The sequence below is a fragment of the Osmerus eperlanus genome, chromosome 25 (genome assembly GCF_963692335.1).
Source record: "Osmerus eperlanus chromosome 25, fOsmEpe2.1, whole genome shotgun sequence".
NCBI classification, from domain to species: domain Eukaryota; kingdom Metazoa; phylum Chordata; class Actinopteri; order Osmeriformes; family Osmeridae; genus Osmerus; species Osmerus eperlanus.
The window spans coordinates 5,908,498-5,922,690 of record NC_085042.1 but is presented as its reverse complement, the minus strand read 5'-3'; the positions used below and the strand labels follow the sequence as shown (position 1 = coordinate 5,922,690).

The following is a 14,193-nucleotide window of genomic DNA, read 5'->3' as shown; positions in this document are numbered from 1 at the left end:
TGTCGAAGAGGAGGATTCTGGGAGGGGAACGAAGGCTCGCTTTCCAGAAGGGTGCGAGGGCAACCCCATACACCTGTCTCTGTCGTCATTGCCCGAGAGAGAGAGAGAGACGCGTGTGTGGGGGCAGCTGGGAGAGAGACAACCTTTGTGTTTGTATCTTTGAGGGACAGATGGAGAGAGAGAGAGAGAGAGAGAGAGAGAGAGAGAGAGAGAGAGAGAGAGAGAGAGAGAGAGAGAGAGAGAGAGAGAGAGAGAGAGAGAGAGAGAGAGAGAGAGAGAGAGAGAGAGAGAGAGAGAGAGAGAGAGAGAGAGAGAGAGATTATATAGTGAGAGAGAGTATAGCAGCACGGCGCACTAGCTGATATGATAAGGGAAGAATAGAGTCAAAGAGAGAGAATCAGATAGAAGCTGGAGGATGGGCCGGTGGTTTAGTGCTCTGCATGTAGCTGCTCACACCCAGCACCCCCTCCCCTGCTCGCCACGGGCACGCTCGCCACGGGCACGCTCGCCACGGGCACGCTCGCCACATACATCGCAAGGGAAGATCCTACCTGACGAGCCATTACTGATAAGCTCGGAGGAAAGAGAGAAAAAAAAAAACACCATCTCTCGTCGGCGCGATCTAGCCCCTCCGCGAGCGGGGAGATAAGAGGGAGGAACGAAGGCGTCAATCAAGCGAGCGCGGCAGCCCTGTCAGCCCGGCGCGGACGCCATTAAAGAGCAGTAGCGGCGAAGCGGGAATGGTCCCCCGGGAAGATGAGGGAGAGATGGAGGAGGGAGAGATGGAGGAGGGAGAGATGGAGGGAGGGAGAGATGGAGGGAGGGAGAGATGGAGGGAGGGAGAGATGGAGGAGGGAGAGATGGAGGAGGGAGAGATGGAGGAGGGAGAGATGGAGGAGGGAGAGATGGAGGAGGGAGAGATGGAGGAGGGAGAGATGGAGGGAGAGATGGAGGGAGGGAGAGATGGAGGAGGGAGAGATGGAGGAGGGAGAGATGGAGGAGGGAGAGATGGAGGAGGGAGAGATGGAGGGAGGGAGAGATGGAGGGAGGGAGAGATGGAGGAGGGAGAGATGGAGGAGGGAGAGATGGAGGGAGGGAGAGATGGAGGGAGGGATGGAGGAGGGAGAGATGGAGGGAGGGAGAGATGGAGGGAGGGAGAGATGGAGGGAGGGAGAGATGGAGGAGGGAGAGATGGAGGAGGGAGAGATGGAGGGAGGGAGAGATGGAGGGAGGGAGAGATGGAGGAGGGAGAGATGGAGGGAGGGAGAGATGGAGGAGGGAGAGATGGAGGAGGGAGAGATGGAGGAGGGAGAGATGGAGGGAGGGAGAGATGGAGGGAGGGAGAGATGGAGGAGGGAGAGATGGAGGGAGGGAGAGATGGAGGAGGGAGAGATGGAGGGAGGGAGAGATGGAGGGAGGGAGAGATGGAGGGAGGGAGAGATGGAGGGAGGGAGAGATGGAGGAGGGAGAGATGGAGGGAGGGAGAGATGGAGGGAGGGAGAGATGGAGGGAGGGAGAGATGGAGGGAGGGAGAGATGGAGGGAGGGAGAGATGGAGGGAGGGATGGACACAGTTGCCGGTGAATGACTGCCTGGCCAATGAAACCAAACAGAATTAACCGTCTCTCCCCGCGTTTCCCGAATCGTCGAGCGTGACGACGTGGTCGCCATGCGCCTGACAGGCGGGACGTAGGTAGAGACAGAGTGTGTGTGTGTGTGTCAGGGCTGGAGGAGGAGAGGGCCCTTAGGGCAAGTTAGCAGCTAATGCTAGTGCTCCAGTCATGGGGAGAAGCAGAGGGAGTACTATTATAAGTATATATCATATATTTACTTATATTATATATAAGTCAAAACAGGGTGAGGGAAGGACAGCACACAACTTAAGCCAGCAACGTCTACCACAGACACGGGGACTGCTGAGCCTCAGAGAAATCGAGACAGAGAGAGGACAAATCTCTTTTTTCTACGAACACATGGATGCTGACTCAGTTGAGGACGCTTGAACACAAAACAGACATGTCTGAATATTACAATGTCGCCTCGTTGACGAATCGTGGCAGGGCAGGGGGATAGGTCAAGAACATTACATGCTTGAACAAATGTGTTGTGTAGAATTTCCGGGAGAACAGACTAGGCTAAGCACGGTCATGTCCCCGAAACTCTGTGTCAAACTGGTTATAGCATGATTCATTCATGTGATTAATGTCCAAATTATGGGTCTACTTTTAGAAATGGTTTGACTTCTAGTCATTCCATTTCAGTAAGAAAGAAAACTCCACATCTTCGCTAGGTCAGAAGATCAGAAGATTCTCATGAGTAAAACCTTTTGGATCCACAATTAGAGCAAATATCGTCAGGGGAAATTACAGACGTCTGTCTTGTTTTTTTTCAACATAACACAAACACAGGCATTCATTAACACATTTTTTAGTGGTCAAATGGGTAACACATGCTGTTATCCAAAATACGTAAATACTATTTAATCAATTGGGGAAAGGGGAGAGGTTGAGCACATCTGAGAACATCTCTTGAACCAATTTGACCACGTACAATCGCATTTTGCATTCATATTCGGCGCCGCAAGCCTTTTCATTCAACACTCAGCCCTCTGTTATTGCGGAGCCATTTTCTCAAGCATTAAGTTAACCTCTTCCTTCCTTTGGACATGGTGGCGAACACATGTGGCTTGCAAACAAAGCTTGACTAAGAACTCAAGTCTTAAAGGAACCGAATTGACCTGACCTCAAGGAACAGGCAATGTGGAGGTTACCTTGGGGGGAATTGAAGGACTTCTCGGCCTGTTTAAGAATTGGAATTGTTCTTGTTGTCTAACACTTCCCAGTGGCGACAAATTAGCAGTTGTTTAAAGGGGCCATCCTAAGACGGAAACGGCGGCGATGAAAGAGCGATCTGGGCCGTGCGATTGCATGCCTCTCCCGTGAACGCCGCCAAGCTACAGAAACGCAACTGACAGCACCGGAGACCCCTGAGAGATGTTCCTGTAACCTGCAATCTTAGTACAATTCTCCTGGAATCCATCTGCCTTTGCGTGCCTTCTGTATTTGTTTTGGATGTGGTTTCGGCGTTGTGTTCACATCTTTGCTGGCCTCTGTACACCTGCACACCGGCTCCGTTGAGAGAGGTGTAAACGATCGCCCCCCGCGGGCACACCTGTTAGCAATATTCTAATTAAGGTAATCTGCTTAAATCCTGACAATGTGGGCGTTCAGGTGGTAAGTGATCTGGCTTGAAAGAAGCCATTGTTTTGTGGGGAAGTGCAGGAGGAGTTGGCACCTGTTGCTCGGGAAACCGCTGGTAAATTAACAGCTTTTCAGAGCGGGCAATTACAAATGACAGTGTCTGTCTTTTTCCTCATGGAAATCAATTTTACACTGGTGGGTCTACTCTAGTGACAGTTTGTCAAGGCCCCTCCCCCTTCTCCTCTCTGGCTTTTTATTGGAGGGATTCCCAACGGACGAGTGGCTTCTGTCTCGCTGATTGCCGCACACAGATACGGCCAGTGCTGCTTCTTTGCATTCATCCAACCACCGTTTAATTTAGACACGACATTGTAGTTGATGCCGCGATAACAACACAGGAGGATGAAGACACCTGGAAGTAGTCAAGGCTGACCGGAGAACGAGTGGACGAGAACGTGGAGCTTTTCCCTTCTTGCCTTTCTCAGCGCACAGCGTTGTCGACTGAAGTGAATAAAAGCTGACAGGCATGTACCAACTCCCCCCCCCCCACACACACACACACACACACACACACACACACACACACACACACACACACACACACACACACACACACACACACACACACACACACAAACACAAACACAAACACCCCTCCGTAGCTGTCATGTCACAACTGACAACAACAAAAAAGCTTCCCTTACTTTTGGTTCAATGAAACAGATAAAAGCCTATTGACTTGCCAGAGCTACAGTTAATGCAAATTCGTCTGCCTCGCTATCAATGTATTATTTATAGGGGCGAATAGCTGACATTTCCACAGAACTGGGAGCTAAGCTTACAGGAGATTAGCCATGCAATCTTATTCATTTACCAGGGAGTAATTGCTCAACTGCTGGGGAATTAAGATGGGTGAGACCCCCATGGGCTGTTCATCATGTAGTACGGGAAGCTACAACCACAAACTAACCACCTCCCCGTCCCCAGACAAACAAACACAGTCCTAAAATCATAAGAATGATAATAGTTGTAAAAAAAATAGTCCCGTCCAAGTCTCAAGCCGAACTGTATCTGAGACCACACCTGGCCCTGTGACCGTCTCCTCCTTTTACTGAAGAGGCCTGATTTCACTGAAAGATCAAACGTGTAGACGACTGGCGTGACAATGTCACACTGTGTCTGAGAGGACGCCACAGTCCTCCCGTGTTCCTGCTCCAGATAAAGGACGCCTGTGTGTGAAAACCGGTTCTTTTTCAGGAGGTTTGCAGGAAGTGGTCATCAAAATGACCCACCATTTGTTTACATCCAAAACCGGGAAGATTAGAATGCTGGATAACAATCCGTGCCTGTAGTGTTACTTCATACGTAATAAGACATTAGTAAGTAAAAAAATGTACGCATATTCTTGCAAATAAGCAACTACAACGTGCCTAGTATCATTAACAATTATCAAGTATTCTTAACAAATTGTAATGTTATAAGGATATTATTACCTATTAACACTTGGATCTACAGTGTTACTGAATACTGTAGCAGTGAAAACTGTACTCCCTTCATTGCTACAGTGTGCAATCCTTGTCAGCTTCTTCTGGTCTTTATGTAAATGATCCACGATAGCAGGACGCCGAGCGCATTTCACTCTTCACACTAACAATAGACCGTTTCTTCTTTTAGCTGAGAACTCTAATTTGTTATTCGCACCCTTGTCTCCTACCCCTGCGCGGTAACATCTCCAGAAAAGAGGGAGTCTTACCTTGTCGTCAATGTCTCTCTCGCTGTCACACTGCAACAGAAGAGAGGGAAGAAATATAAGGAATTATTCATTTACCCCCTACGTGCCCCCCACCTCCTCCCCCCCCCCCCAACACACACGCCACCGCCGTCGCCTTACAATCAGTGCAGATGTTATTTTGTACATGATCTTCCCCTCTCCTTCAGTGACAGCTTTCAACACAAGAAGAGAGGACGGGGGGGGGGGAGGCGGGGGCGGGGGTGGGGGGTTGGAAGGGAACAACACGTCTGAGAGAGGGTTTCAAGGTTCAAAAGCAAAAATGCGGTACAATGAGACTATTCCGGAGTTTTCCGTGCGAGTACGACGGCTTCAAAAGCCACAGGAAGAGAGACAAAATGGCGTCAGTGCATGGAGTTAGCGGCACTGTAAACTGTCGGCTTGGTGAGTCATTCACCCTTTACAAACTGCCGTACGTTGGTCTGTGGTCGCCCAAGGGTGCACTGTGGTTGTCTTTGATAGCGATGCTTCGACAGAACAAGCTACAGAATAGGCCAGTGTGTCTTCTATGCCATTTCAAAACCGATTCTCGGCAACGAAATACTCCCTGAAAAGGCTCCCCTAACACCCAACCACACACACACACACACACACACACACACACACACACACACACACACACACACACACACACACACACAGACGTACACACAGCTTTTTGTCAGGCCTGGATTCAACATGGCAGGACTAGGTACTTGGAGGATTCCTTCAGGAGGTCGTCCGTTCCTCCGCCCCCCGGTCCCGACTTCCGTTTCTCGCGCTGATGCAGTGTGAACGGCGAATAAAGCTCTCAGCCACAAACGCCCTCTCTCTCTCCACAAAGGGGGCCGGGCTGGGGGGGGGGGGGGGGGTTGTGGCAACACAAGAGAGGCGACCAGGCCCCCCCAGGCAGCCCGGCGGGGAGCCGCCGCAATTCACCCAGAGAGCCATAGAGAGGGTCCCCCCTGAAAAACTTCCTCCAGAACTGTCAATTAAGTTTCTGTGGCAACATATTTAAGTGGCCTCTTTATTGAGTTAAAGGTCCATTCAGACGCCGGGCACAAAGGAGGAAGCTGGGTCAAAGGGAACACAGAGGTGCTTTTATGCGAGTGTGGTGGGTCCAAATGTATAATTAAGTAACGAGCGCAATCAGCGGCCGGCGTCGCCGCTCTGAGGGGAAGTGCACGCGCTTGTGCACGTGGTCGTGCCCTTGACTTGACTCTAAAAGCCTCACAGCTCCACTGCACACACACAGAGAACAGGTCCGTAAAGCTTTGAGGCATTGTTGAAGTACTGCGTACAGGCATGTAGGGCTTACAGGCATATGGTGCGCTATGTGATTATAATTATTGGGTGTGCTCAAGCCTTCGGCGAGAGCACAACCTTTGTTCTCTCACATATATATTTGTATTTATTTTTTTATTTCTTTTTGCCCCCCTAAAACTCAGTCAATATTTGGCCTACATAGACAACGTAGGTGTCAAAAGTTTCGTCTTGGTAGCGATTGAGTTGCTTCTATTGGAATTTACGTTCCGTTGTATGGTTTAAGTGGAAATTAAGTTTTTGTGGCGAAAAGTGAAGCTAACGGTGGCTAATTTGCTAGCCACAGTCACTGACGTTACTAACGTCACTACGTCACTAACGTCACGAAAACACGCGTGACTACCTTTGGAAGAACATTCGTTTCGCATCTGTTAACTTGGGAGATAGCTAGGCTAACTATAGCTTTACTGCAAGGCAGCTGCAGAAACGCCACAAGCAAAGAGGCCAGGGTGATAACTATTTATTACTTTGTGATATGACACACAATTGTGATGTGTAATGTACAGTATAAGCTGATATTATTAAGGAAGTACATCTACTTTCGGAATCAGTAGTCTACTATTTCACTGACGTATTAGCATCATGACATTAGCCTGTGTTGCCCGGGCAAATAAAATAAACATTCCTCACATATATATTTTCGTTGTAGGATTTATTCTGACATTAGTAAACGATTTGTTGGTGAAATTACCATTACCTGTGGTTTCAAACCAGTGTTGCTCACTGCAACGCTGTAGCCTACGCGAGACACACTTCAAAAACATCTACAGTACACAGCTGTTTAGGAAATCAAACGGCGACAGAACATGTTCGGCACTCCCCTTACTTAAATCAAAAGTCTCTGACCACTAACCTGAACTTCATTGCCACAGCCTAAACTTTGTCAATCTGTTCATGAAAATAATTAATTTCAGCCTAAACCTTACAACGGAACGTTAAATCGAATTCAACCAACGCAATCGCTACCAAGACGAACACAGTAGTCTAGTACTGTACCGTAGTAGAATTTACCGGGGCAGCTTCTCCACACAGGGCTATATCGCATTTTGCGTTGTTACTGACAATGATCGCTACCAGTGAGCTTTTTATGAATGAGCGATTTTCCACTAAATAAATGTCAAGCTTATTTACGTTTTTGAGGGCATTTTTTCAGTTAGCAGATGGTAATGTTTGACTCGCGATTCCATCTTCTACTGCCGGTAACGTCGTAGAATAATCTTCAAAGGGGGTTCTTTATTCATGAATGAATGCAATGAGTAGGCTAAATGGCTGAAAATATCATGAGAAGGGAAAAACTTAAAATGACGTTTAAGTCATAGAGATTAGGTCAATTTTTACACAGGTCTGCCAAATTTATTCGTTTTGATTCAACGATGAGGCTGCCTCTTGCAGGGGAAATGAGAAGACATCATATTTCATTCTACACTTAACTCGTATTTTGAGTTGTAAATGAGCGGCAAAAAAAAAGATGCTTTTAAATCTATGTAATCTTTATAAATAATAAGTAGGCCCTATGCATTTTTAGATAAAATATACAGAAATATCAGTTGTAAAAATGTAATTAAAAAACGGACCCCTGTGCAACCGACGCAAGCAAGCACACCCTACAATTTCCCCAGAAATTGTACCCTCTCTAGTTATTATTGTGATTCATGTTAATTATTATGATTGTTATGTTTGACCTGCATGCATTCTGTCTCACAGATATAACAAGCCCATGTTCTGGATGACAGAGGAAAAAGGGTTAGTTAAAAGGGTTAGTTAAAAGGGTTAGTTAAAAGGGTTAGATAAAAGTTTTGTGTATTGGTGAGCATGTGTGCATGCACTCAAATATTAGAGGGTTCAGATGACGTCTTGATTTTGTTTAGGAAGGTGCTTGACATCTCTCATTTCAATGCTTTACTTCTCAGAGTGAAGTTGTATATTTACTATAGGTGTAAGTGAAAATGGCTCAGATCCCCTTATTATTTGATTTTCTATTCAGGTTCTCAACAACAACTGATTTTCAGACTTTTGTACACAGTCTGAGAGAACTCAACGTGTAATCACCACATATTGTTTCTCACCACCCTATAATTTTGTAAAAAAAAAACAAAACAAAAAAACACACAGAATTCTGATGGTTTGATTGTCTTGATTTGCCAACAACACGCCCGAAAGTCAAATCAACCCTTGTTGTCAACCTAGGAAGTAAAACTGCTGCTTCTGCCGTGATCCCAGATCCCTTACCACCAGGAGGATGTAACCTGGGGCCAGACAGGAAGAGGAGGGTCTGTCTGAATGACTGTCCTGTACAGGGTGGCCTGGGTCTGGCCAGGGAGTGGAACTGGATGTGGGTCTGGGTCTGAAAAGGACGATGTGGAACAGGAGGAATCATATCAATCCAGTCCATCAGGAACCTCCCCCGTCATCCATCGCTCCCCCAGGAGAGTGTCAGAACGTGAGGAGTGAGTAGCAGAGCGTCCAGAACAGCGGGCGGGGAGGGAGACGGCTTCACACAGGCCTGTACAACCACAGGTCTGCTGGGCTCAGGAAACGACGTTTTGTGTCAGTACAGCAGCACTTTCTCCAAACTTGGAAGCGCTCTGATGGACTTAATGAGCCAAAAACCAAATGATGAACATGCGAAACCCAAAGCCGCCTACAGGATATCTGAGGGGAGGTTAGTGAAGATCTGCTGCTAGCAGCGTTGCCAGACAAATCCTGGAGGATATCTCTTATTGGATATTAAAAAACCACTGAGATTAAAGAAAAGAAATAAACCTTCTGGTTCACAAGCAGCGGGATGAGCAGCAACATCTGCGCCGGGAACACAGACACGCTTCGGTAACCAGGGGATGGACCCCCCCCCCCCCTCCCCTCCCCTCTCCACTCCATTCCTCCCTCTTACTAAACATCTAAACATCTGATGGAATGTTCTGGCATTAACGCAGCTTTCCACACTTCAGGATTGGGGAGATGTTCCTGGAGATGAGCCCAGACAGGATGGTGGGCCCGGGGCCTACCATCCACAGTGACCCCATATCTCAGCCCTGGACAGCAACCTGCGAAGAGGAGACAGATGGGGGCGGAGAACCAGAGGGCTTCTTCCAGGCCACTTTTCTGGCTGGCAGCGATGGACGTGTGGAAGGAAGAAGGGAGGGAGGGAGGGGAGGCACAATAAGCAGCCCGACGCACGTCGAGAAACCAAATGAATCCCCCCCAGTTTCCTCCTGTCACATATCGAGGAGACTCGAAGATGGATTCGCCTCAGAGAGACACGGAGACGACTCGCAGGGCGTTAGGAATGCAGCCGAGCATCCCTCGTCTGTCTGCTCGAATACTGATCGGGGCGGTCCACGCCGGGAGAGGTCTTGAAGTATTCAAAAAAAAATACAAGAGTCTGGGGCCGACCGGCGCATTCATTTCACTGTCGACTTGCTCTCCAGAAAATTGAAATTATTAGACCACCGAGGCCATCAATATTTGTGCTTCGGCCAAGACGATTGTCGAGGGAAAACTTAAGCGCCTGTGCTTCAAGGCTAGATGTCATATTTACCATCTACAAGCCGGGCCATGGGTACTTAGCCAAGTAACCAGATGTATCTTCACATCGTCAAAGGAGGTGACCTAAATCTTGACGACACAAGTCCGAGGAGAGGGGTTAGACGCGGGGGGGGCTATGCGAGGCCAAGTTAGCAACAGGAGCAGGCTCCCTGCTGTGGAGCGGCGCTGGGCGGGCGGTCGGGGTAATGGTGTATTTAGACACACGGAGGATCCAACAGCGAGACACAGGATAGACAGGAAACAGACCCAATTCGGCCCCTCAATTTCCCTCCTGCGGCTCCGGGGATGAGGTGCGGGATATTGGCTCTGTTTCTGGCTCACTGGGGGGGGGGGGGGGCTGGGGGGGGGGGAGGGGGCTGGGGGGGGCCATCCATAATACATGAACCATACGATGTTTATATATACGCTCCTTCCTGCCCCCCTTGCGTTGCTCTGACCCCCCCCCTACCCCCCCACGGGGTGCCGCGTGACTCACCAGAGCGTCCGGGCATGTACGGGGGTGGGGGGGGTGGGTTGCGATTCCCAAACCTGATTTCTATTCCGATTGCGTGACACGCGAGAGAGAGGGAGAAAAGCTCGACAAACAAACCTCGCTGGCATCAGACGGAAGACGACACAATGGCGCCCAGCGCTAAACCGAGCGACGCAGAGACAACAAAACACAACAAACAAAACCGGCAGGTTTCCTATCGAGGAGGATGGGTTGGGGGTGGGGGGGGGGGGGGTGGAAGAGGCCAGCGTTCCTGTTTACCCGCAGTAGAATAAATAGCCGAGGCGACGGCGAAACATGACCGTCGGGGTCTGGAGATTTACACGGCTCACATAACAAGTGTCACGCCGCTCAGACCTTCGAGACCTCAGACGAGAGAGGAGAGAGGGACGAAGATGAAGAAACCCTTGACCCCGCCGCCCGACTGAGAGAGCAACACCGAGCGCCCTGATTTGATCAAAGGCTCCGATCCATACGGCCATTTGACCTTTCACTCTGCTGCGGGGGCTGCCTGGGAAGTCAGGTGATTACCCGGGGTCAAGCTGAGGGGCCTGGGATTAGGGAAGTATCGATCGCAGGAGATGATGGAGGCTCCCGGAGAGAGGGCTCGGTGGGGGGAGTCGCTATCGACCCGCTGGAAGAGGCCCGGACGGCAGGAAGACTCTAATGGAAAACCGTATCTGAGCTGGGGGACCTTGACAAGCAGCAGCCGGGAACTCAGCGAAACCCCCGTGGCGGAGGGACAGAGGGAGGGAGGAGAGAGGGAGGTAGAGAGACACAGACGAAACGATACCGAAAGAGAGGATTGCAAAGCGAGGGAAAGAGAGTGAACAGTACACAGAGACGGAGAGAGAGAACGAGAGAGAGAGAGATGGAGAAAGAGAGAATAAACAGAGAGACAGAGACGAGCGTTTCGGGCGTTAAGGCAGACAGGCAGAAGGTGCGGCGAGGGGCTGGTCTTCTCCAGGCAGACCCAGCAGGAGCAGTCGGAATCAGCCCAGTGAGGGACAGATATAGGCCTGACCCGGGGCGGAGGCATAGGGCCTTAAACACCACCCCTGAGCCCATGGAAACAGGGCCCATGGAAACAGGGCCGTGGACTTGACTTCACACACGGGAAAAGCATGTGGGGAGAAGATCGACGTGTGTGTGTGTGAGTGTGAGGAGGGTGTGGGTGAGAGAAGGGGGGGAGGGCTTTCTCCCCCTTACTGAATCGAAGGTCTCTCTTGCGTCTTCCAGCTACAGCTCTCTGAGCCTCGGCACGCTGGCCTCAGAGGGGGAAGGCGCTGGGGGGGGGGGTTTCCGACCCGTCTGTCAAGGACCAGAACCCCGTAATGGGGGGGGATCTTTTCTCCATTTTATTCACGAGCGAGAAACACAACAGACGACATTTTCCGATTCATTTGTATATATATATATATATTTATTTATTTTTTACGGACTGGGAATACATATGAATACTCAGACCTAGGAGGAAAACCAAAGCTGGCCGGGACGAGCTAGGCGCCTCGAGAGAAAGTTGCTGATTCCTGGCAGCCATGTTGTTTGTTTTCTTGCTATCCCCCCTCAGAGGTCTGCTTGGTTTCGCTCTGTCTCTGCCTACGCTGGCTGGCCTTGCCTCGCCAGCTCCCAGAGAGCACCGCTGCAACCGCCCTCCCCGACGAGCTAGTAAACTCGCCTGGGTGTCAGTGATGCACGCCCACACACACACACACACACAATTTATGAATCTCTGTTCTGACACGGGCTACAGGCCTGCCACTGGGCCACTGGAAATTTAAGTCGGGTGTAGGAGAAATTAGCCAAGGAAGGAAGGAAATGGGATGTTGACTTGAACTGGGCCCAAGGGCAGCTGAGAGTCTCCCCGTGCGGCTCCGCTGGCTGCCTGACAGTTTGATGGAGCGAGTGGAGGCTTCCCCGCGGCCCTCCGACGCCGTCTCTCGCACTGATGTAGCTCAGCGAGGAACAGATTGAGCCTCGGGGCATTGCTCTGAACTGCTACTCCCCTCCTCTCTTCTCCCTCCCTCCCTCCCTCAGTCCCTCTCTCTCTCTCCCTCAGTCCCTCTCTCTCTCTCTCACTCACCACTCGCACACACACACACACTGAGGAGAGCGCGGGCACACGTACAGTGTTGCATGCATGCGCACGCCGAGCTTGGCTTCTAGTTCCCCGTAACTCTCCCTGCCTTGGATGGCGTCGTGATGAGCAGCACAGATGCCGTCTCCCTTCCAAGGAAGGAGGGGGAGAGAGAGAGAGAGAGAGAGAGAGAGAGAGAGAGAGAGAGAGAGAGAGAGAGAGAGAGAGAGAGAGAGAGAGAGAGAGAGAGAGAGAGAGAGAGAGAGAGAGAGAGGAGGGAGAGGAGTGAGGGATGTAGTAGAGAGACAGAGGAGAGAGGGAGGGAGAGAGAGAGAGGAGGGAAGGAGAGGGGCCTGCGACAGCACAGCCATAATGAAAAGAGTCTCGCGGCGACCCACAGCGCGCTGGTCATGAGAAGCATGTGCCGCCGGGGGAGCTCTACTGCTAATTTCGGGGGGCAGCCAAGCGTTTCACGCTAGACTTGTCATTGAGCCAGAGGGACAATCATACTGGGTGACAGCAATTGCCAGAGAGGGGGGGAGGCATTTTCCCTCCCTTTTTTTCTTCCCTCCCTCCCTCCCTCCCTCCCTCCCTACCTCCCTCCCCTCTTCTCTACCATGATCAAAAGCTGTCATGGGCAGGGTAAAGAATTACAAATGAGTGTCCTGTGGCAACGACTGGGACAGGATTCCAACTCCCCCACACCCCTCCTCCCTCCCTGTCTCTGGGTCTCTCCTCCATCCTCAGAAGGACAGGAATACCCAGCCCCCAAATCCCCTCCCCCCAGCCCCCAACACACAGGCCTTTTCAATGTGTCCGTTCAGCACACCCGGTTAACACAGCGCTAATCTGTCCCACGTAGGGGTGGGGTGAGGGGGGTTTAGTCCAGTCAAACACGCAGAACCGCAGCCCCTGTGTGGGTCTGGTTGGTTCCTGGGCCTGAAGTTGAGCACAGGCAAAAGGCAAAACAGCATGCCGCCCCATCTTTAATGAGGATTAGTCTCGCCCTTCGTTATCTCCGAACGCAAGATAGAGAGGAGACCAAAGTCATGGGAGAATCCTCGGGGTGGGGGGGATATAGTCTCTGGGGTCAGTCTGTGGGGCGAGGAGGGAGGAGAATCTGTGTTGTGTCGGATCTCACAGAGGAGATTTCTGGAAGACGCAGGGATATAAACCAGCCCGCCAGGAAACCGACACAGGGCTAACATTTTGTTTCTTGTCTCAGGAATCTCACCAATGTGGTGGAGATGAAGGGGGGGGGGGGGGCAGGGAATGGGGAGAGAGAGAGAGCGAGAGAGAGAGAGAAAGCCTAACAGCTGCTTGTCTCCCCCCTTAAAAAGAAGTACCAATGCTGGGGTCTGTCAACTGGGACGAGGACGAGGGGGGAGACAGAGGATGAAAGAAGGAGTGCGAGGAAAGATGTAGCCTGTAATGAAAGATCGGGGGGGGGGGGGGTTGGGGAAGAGGGGGGCGGGGGGCGGTGAATTAACCTAGCAGCAAGAGAGAGAAACTTCTGTTAATCTCCAAAACAAGCTATCACGAGAGAGAGGAGGAGACAGCATAAAGAGAGAGAGCACAGAGGGTACAGCAGAGAGGAGGAGACAGGCATAAGACAGAGAGAGAGAGAGAGAGAGAGAGAGAGAGAGAGGCACAGAGGGTACAGCAGAGAGGAGGGAAGACGAAAGGGAGGGAGGGAGAGAGAGAGGGGAAGTAGGAGGAGGAGGTATTCACGGTGCAATCCTCGGGCGGTGAATAATTTAGAGGAGCGCTGGGACGCCGAAACAAAGACA

The 14,193-nt window shown here is 50.8% G+C and overlaps 1 protein-coding gene across 1 annotated transcript in view; it reads right to left on the bottom strand.

The window, feature by feature from the left end:
- The window catches only part of LOC134011690 (autism susceptibility gene 2 protein-like), a gene marked incomplete at its 5' end in the record, with an annotated part of 82,386 nt that extends 77,371 nt beyond the window's left edge, over positions 1–5,015 (bottom strand). Inside the window, one exon of the mRNA XM_062451066.1 lies at positions 4,953–5,015. Coding sequence (XP_062307050.1) covers positions 4,953–5,015 — 63 coding nt within the window. The remainder of the gene's footprint in view (positions 1–4,952) is intronic.
- Between the last annotated feature and the right edge of the window lie 9,178 nt (positions 5,016–14,193).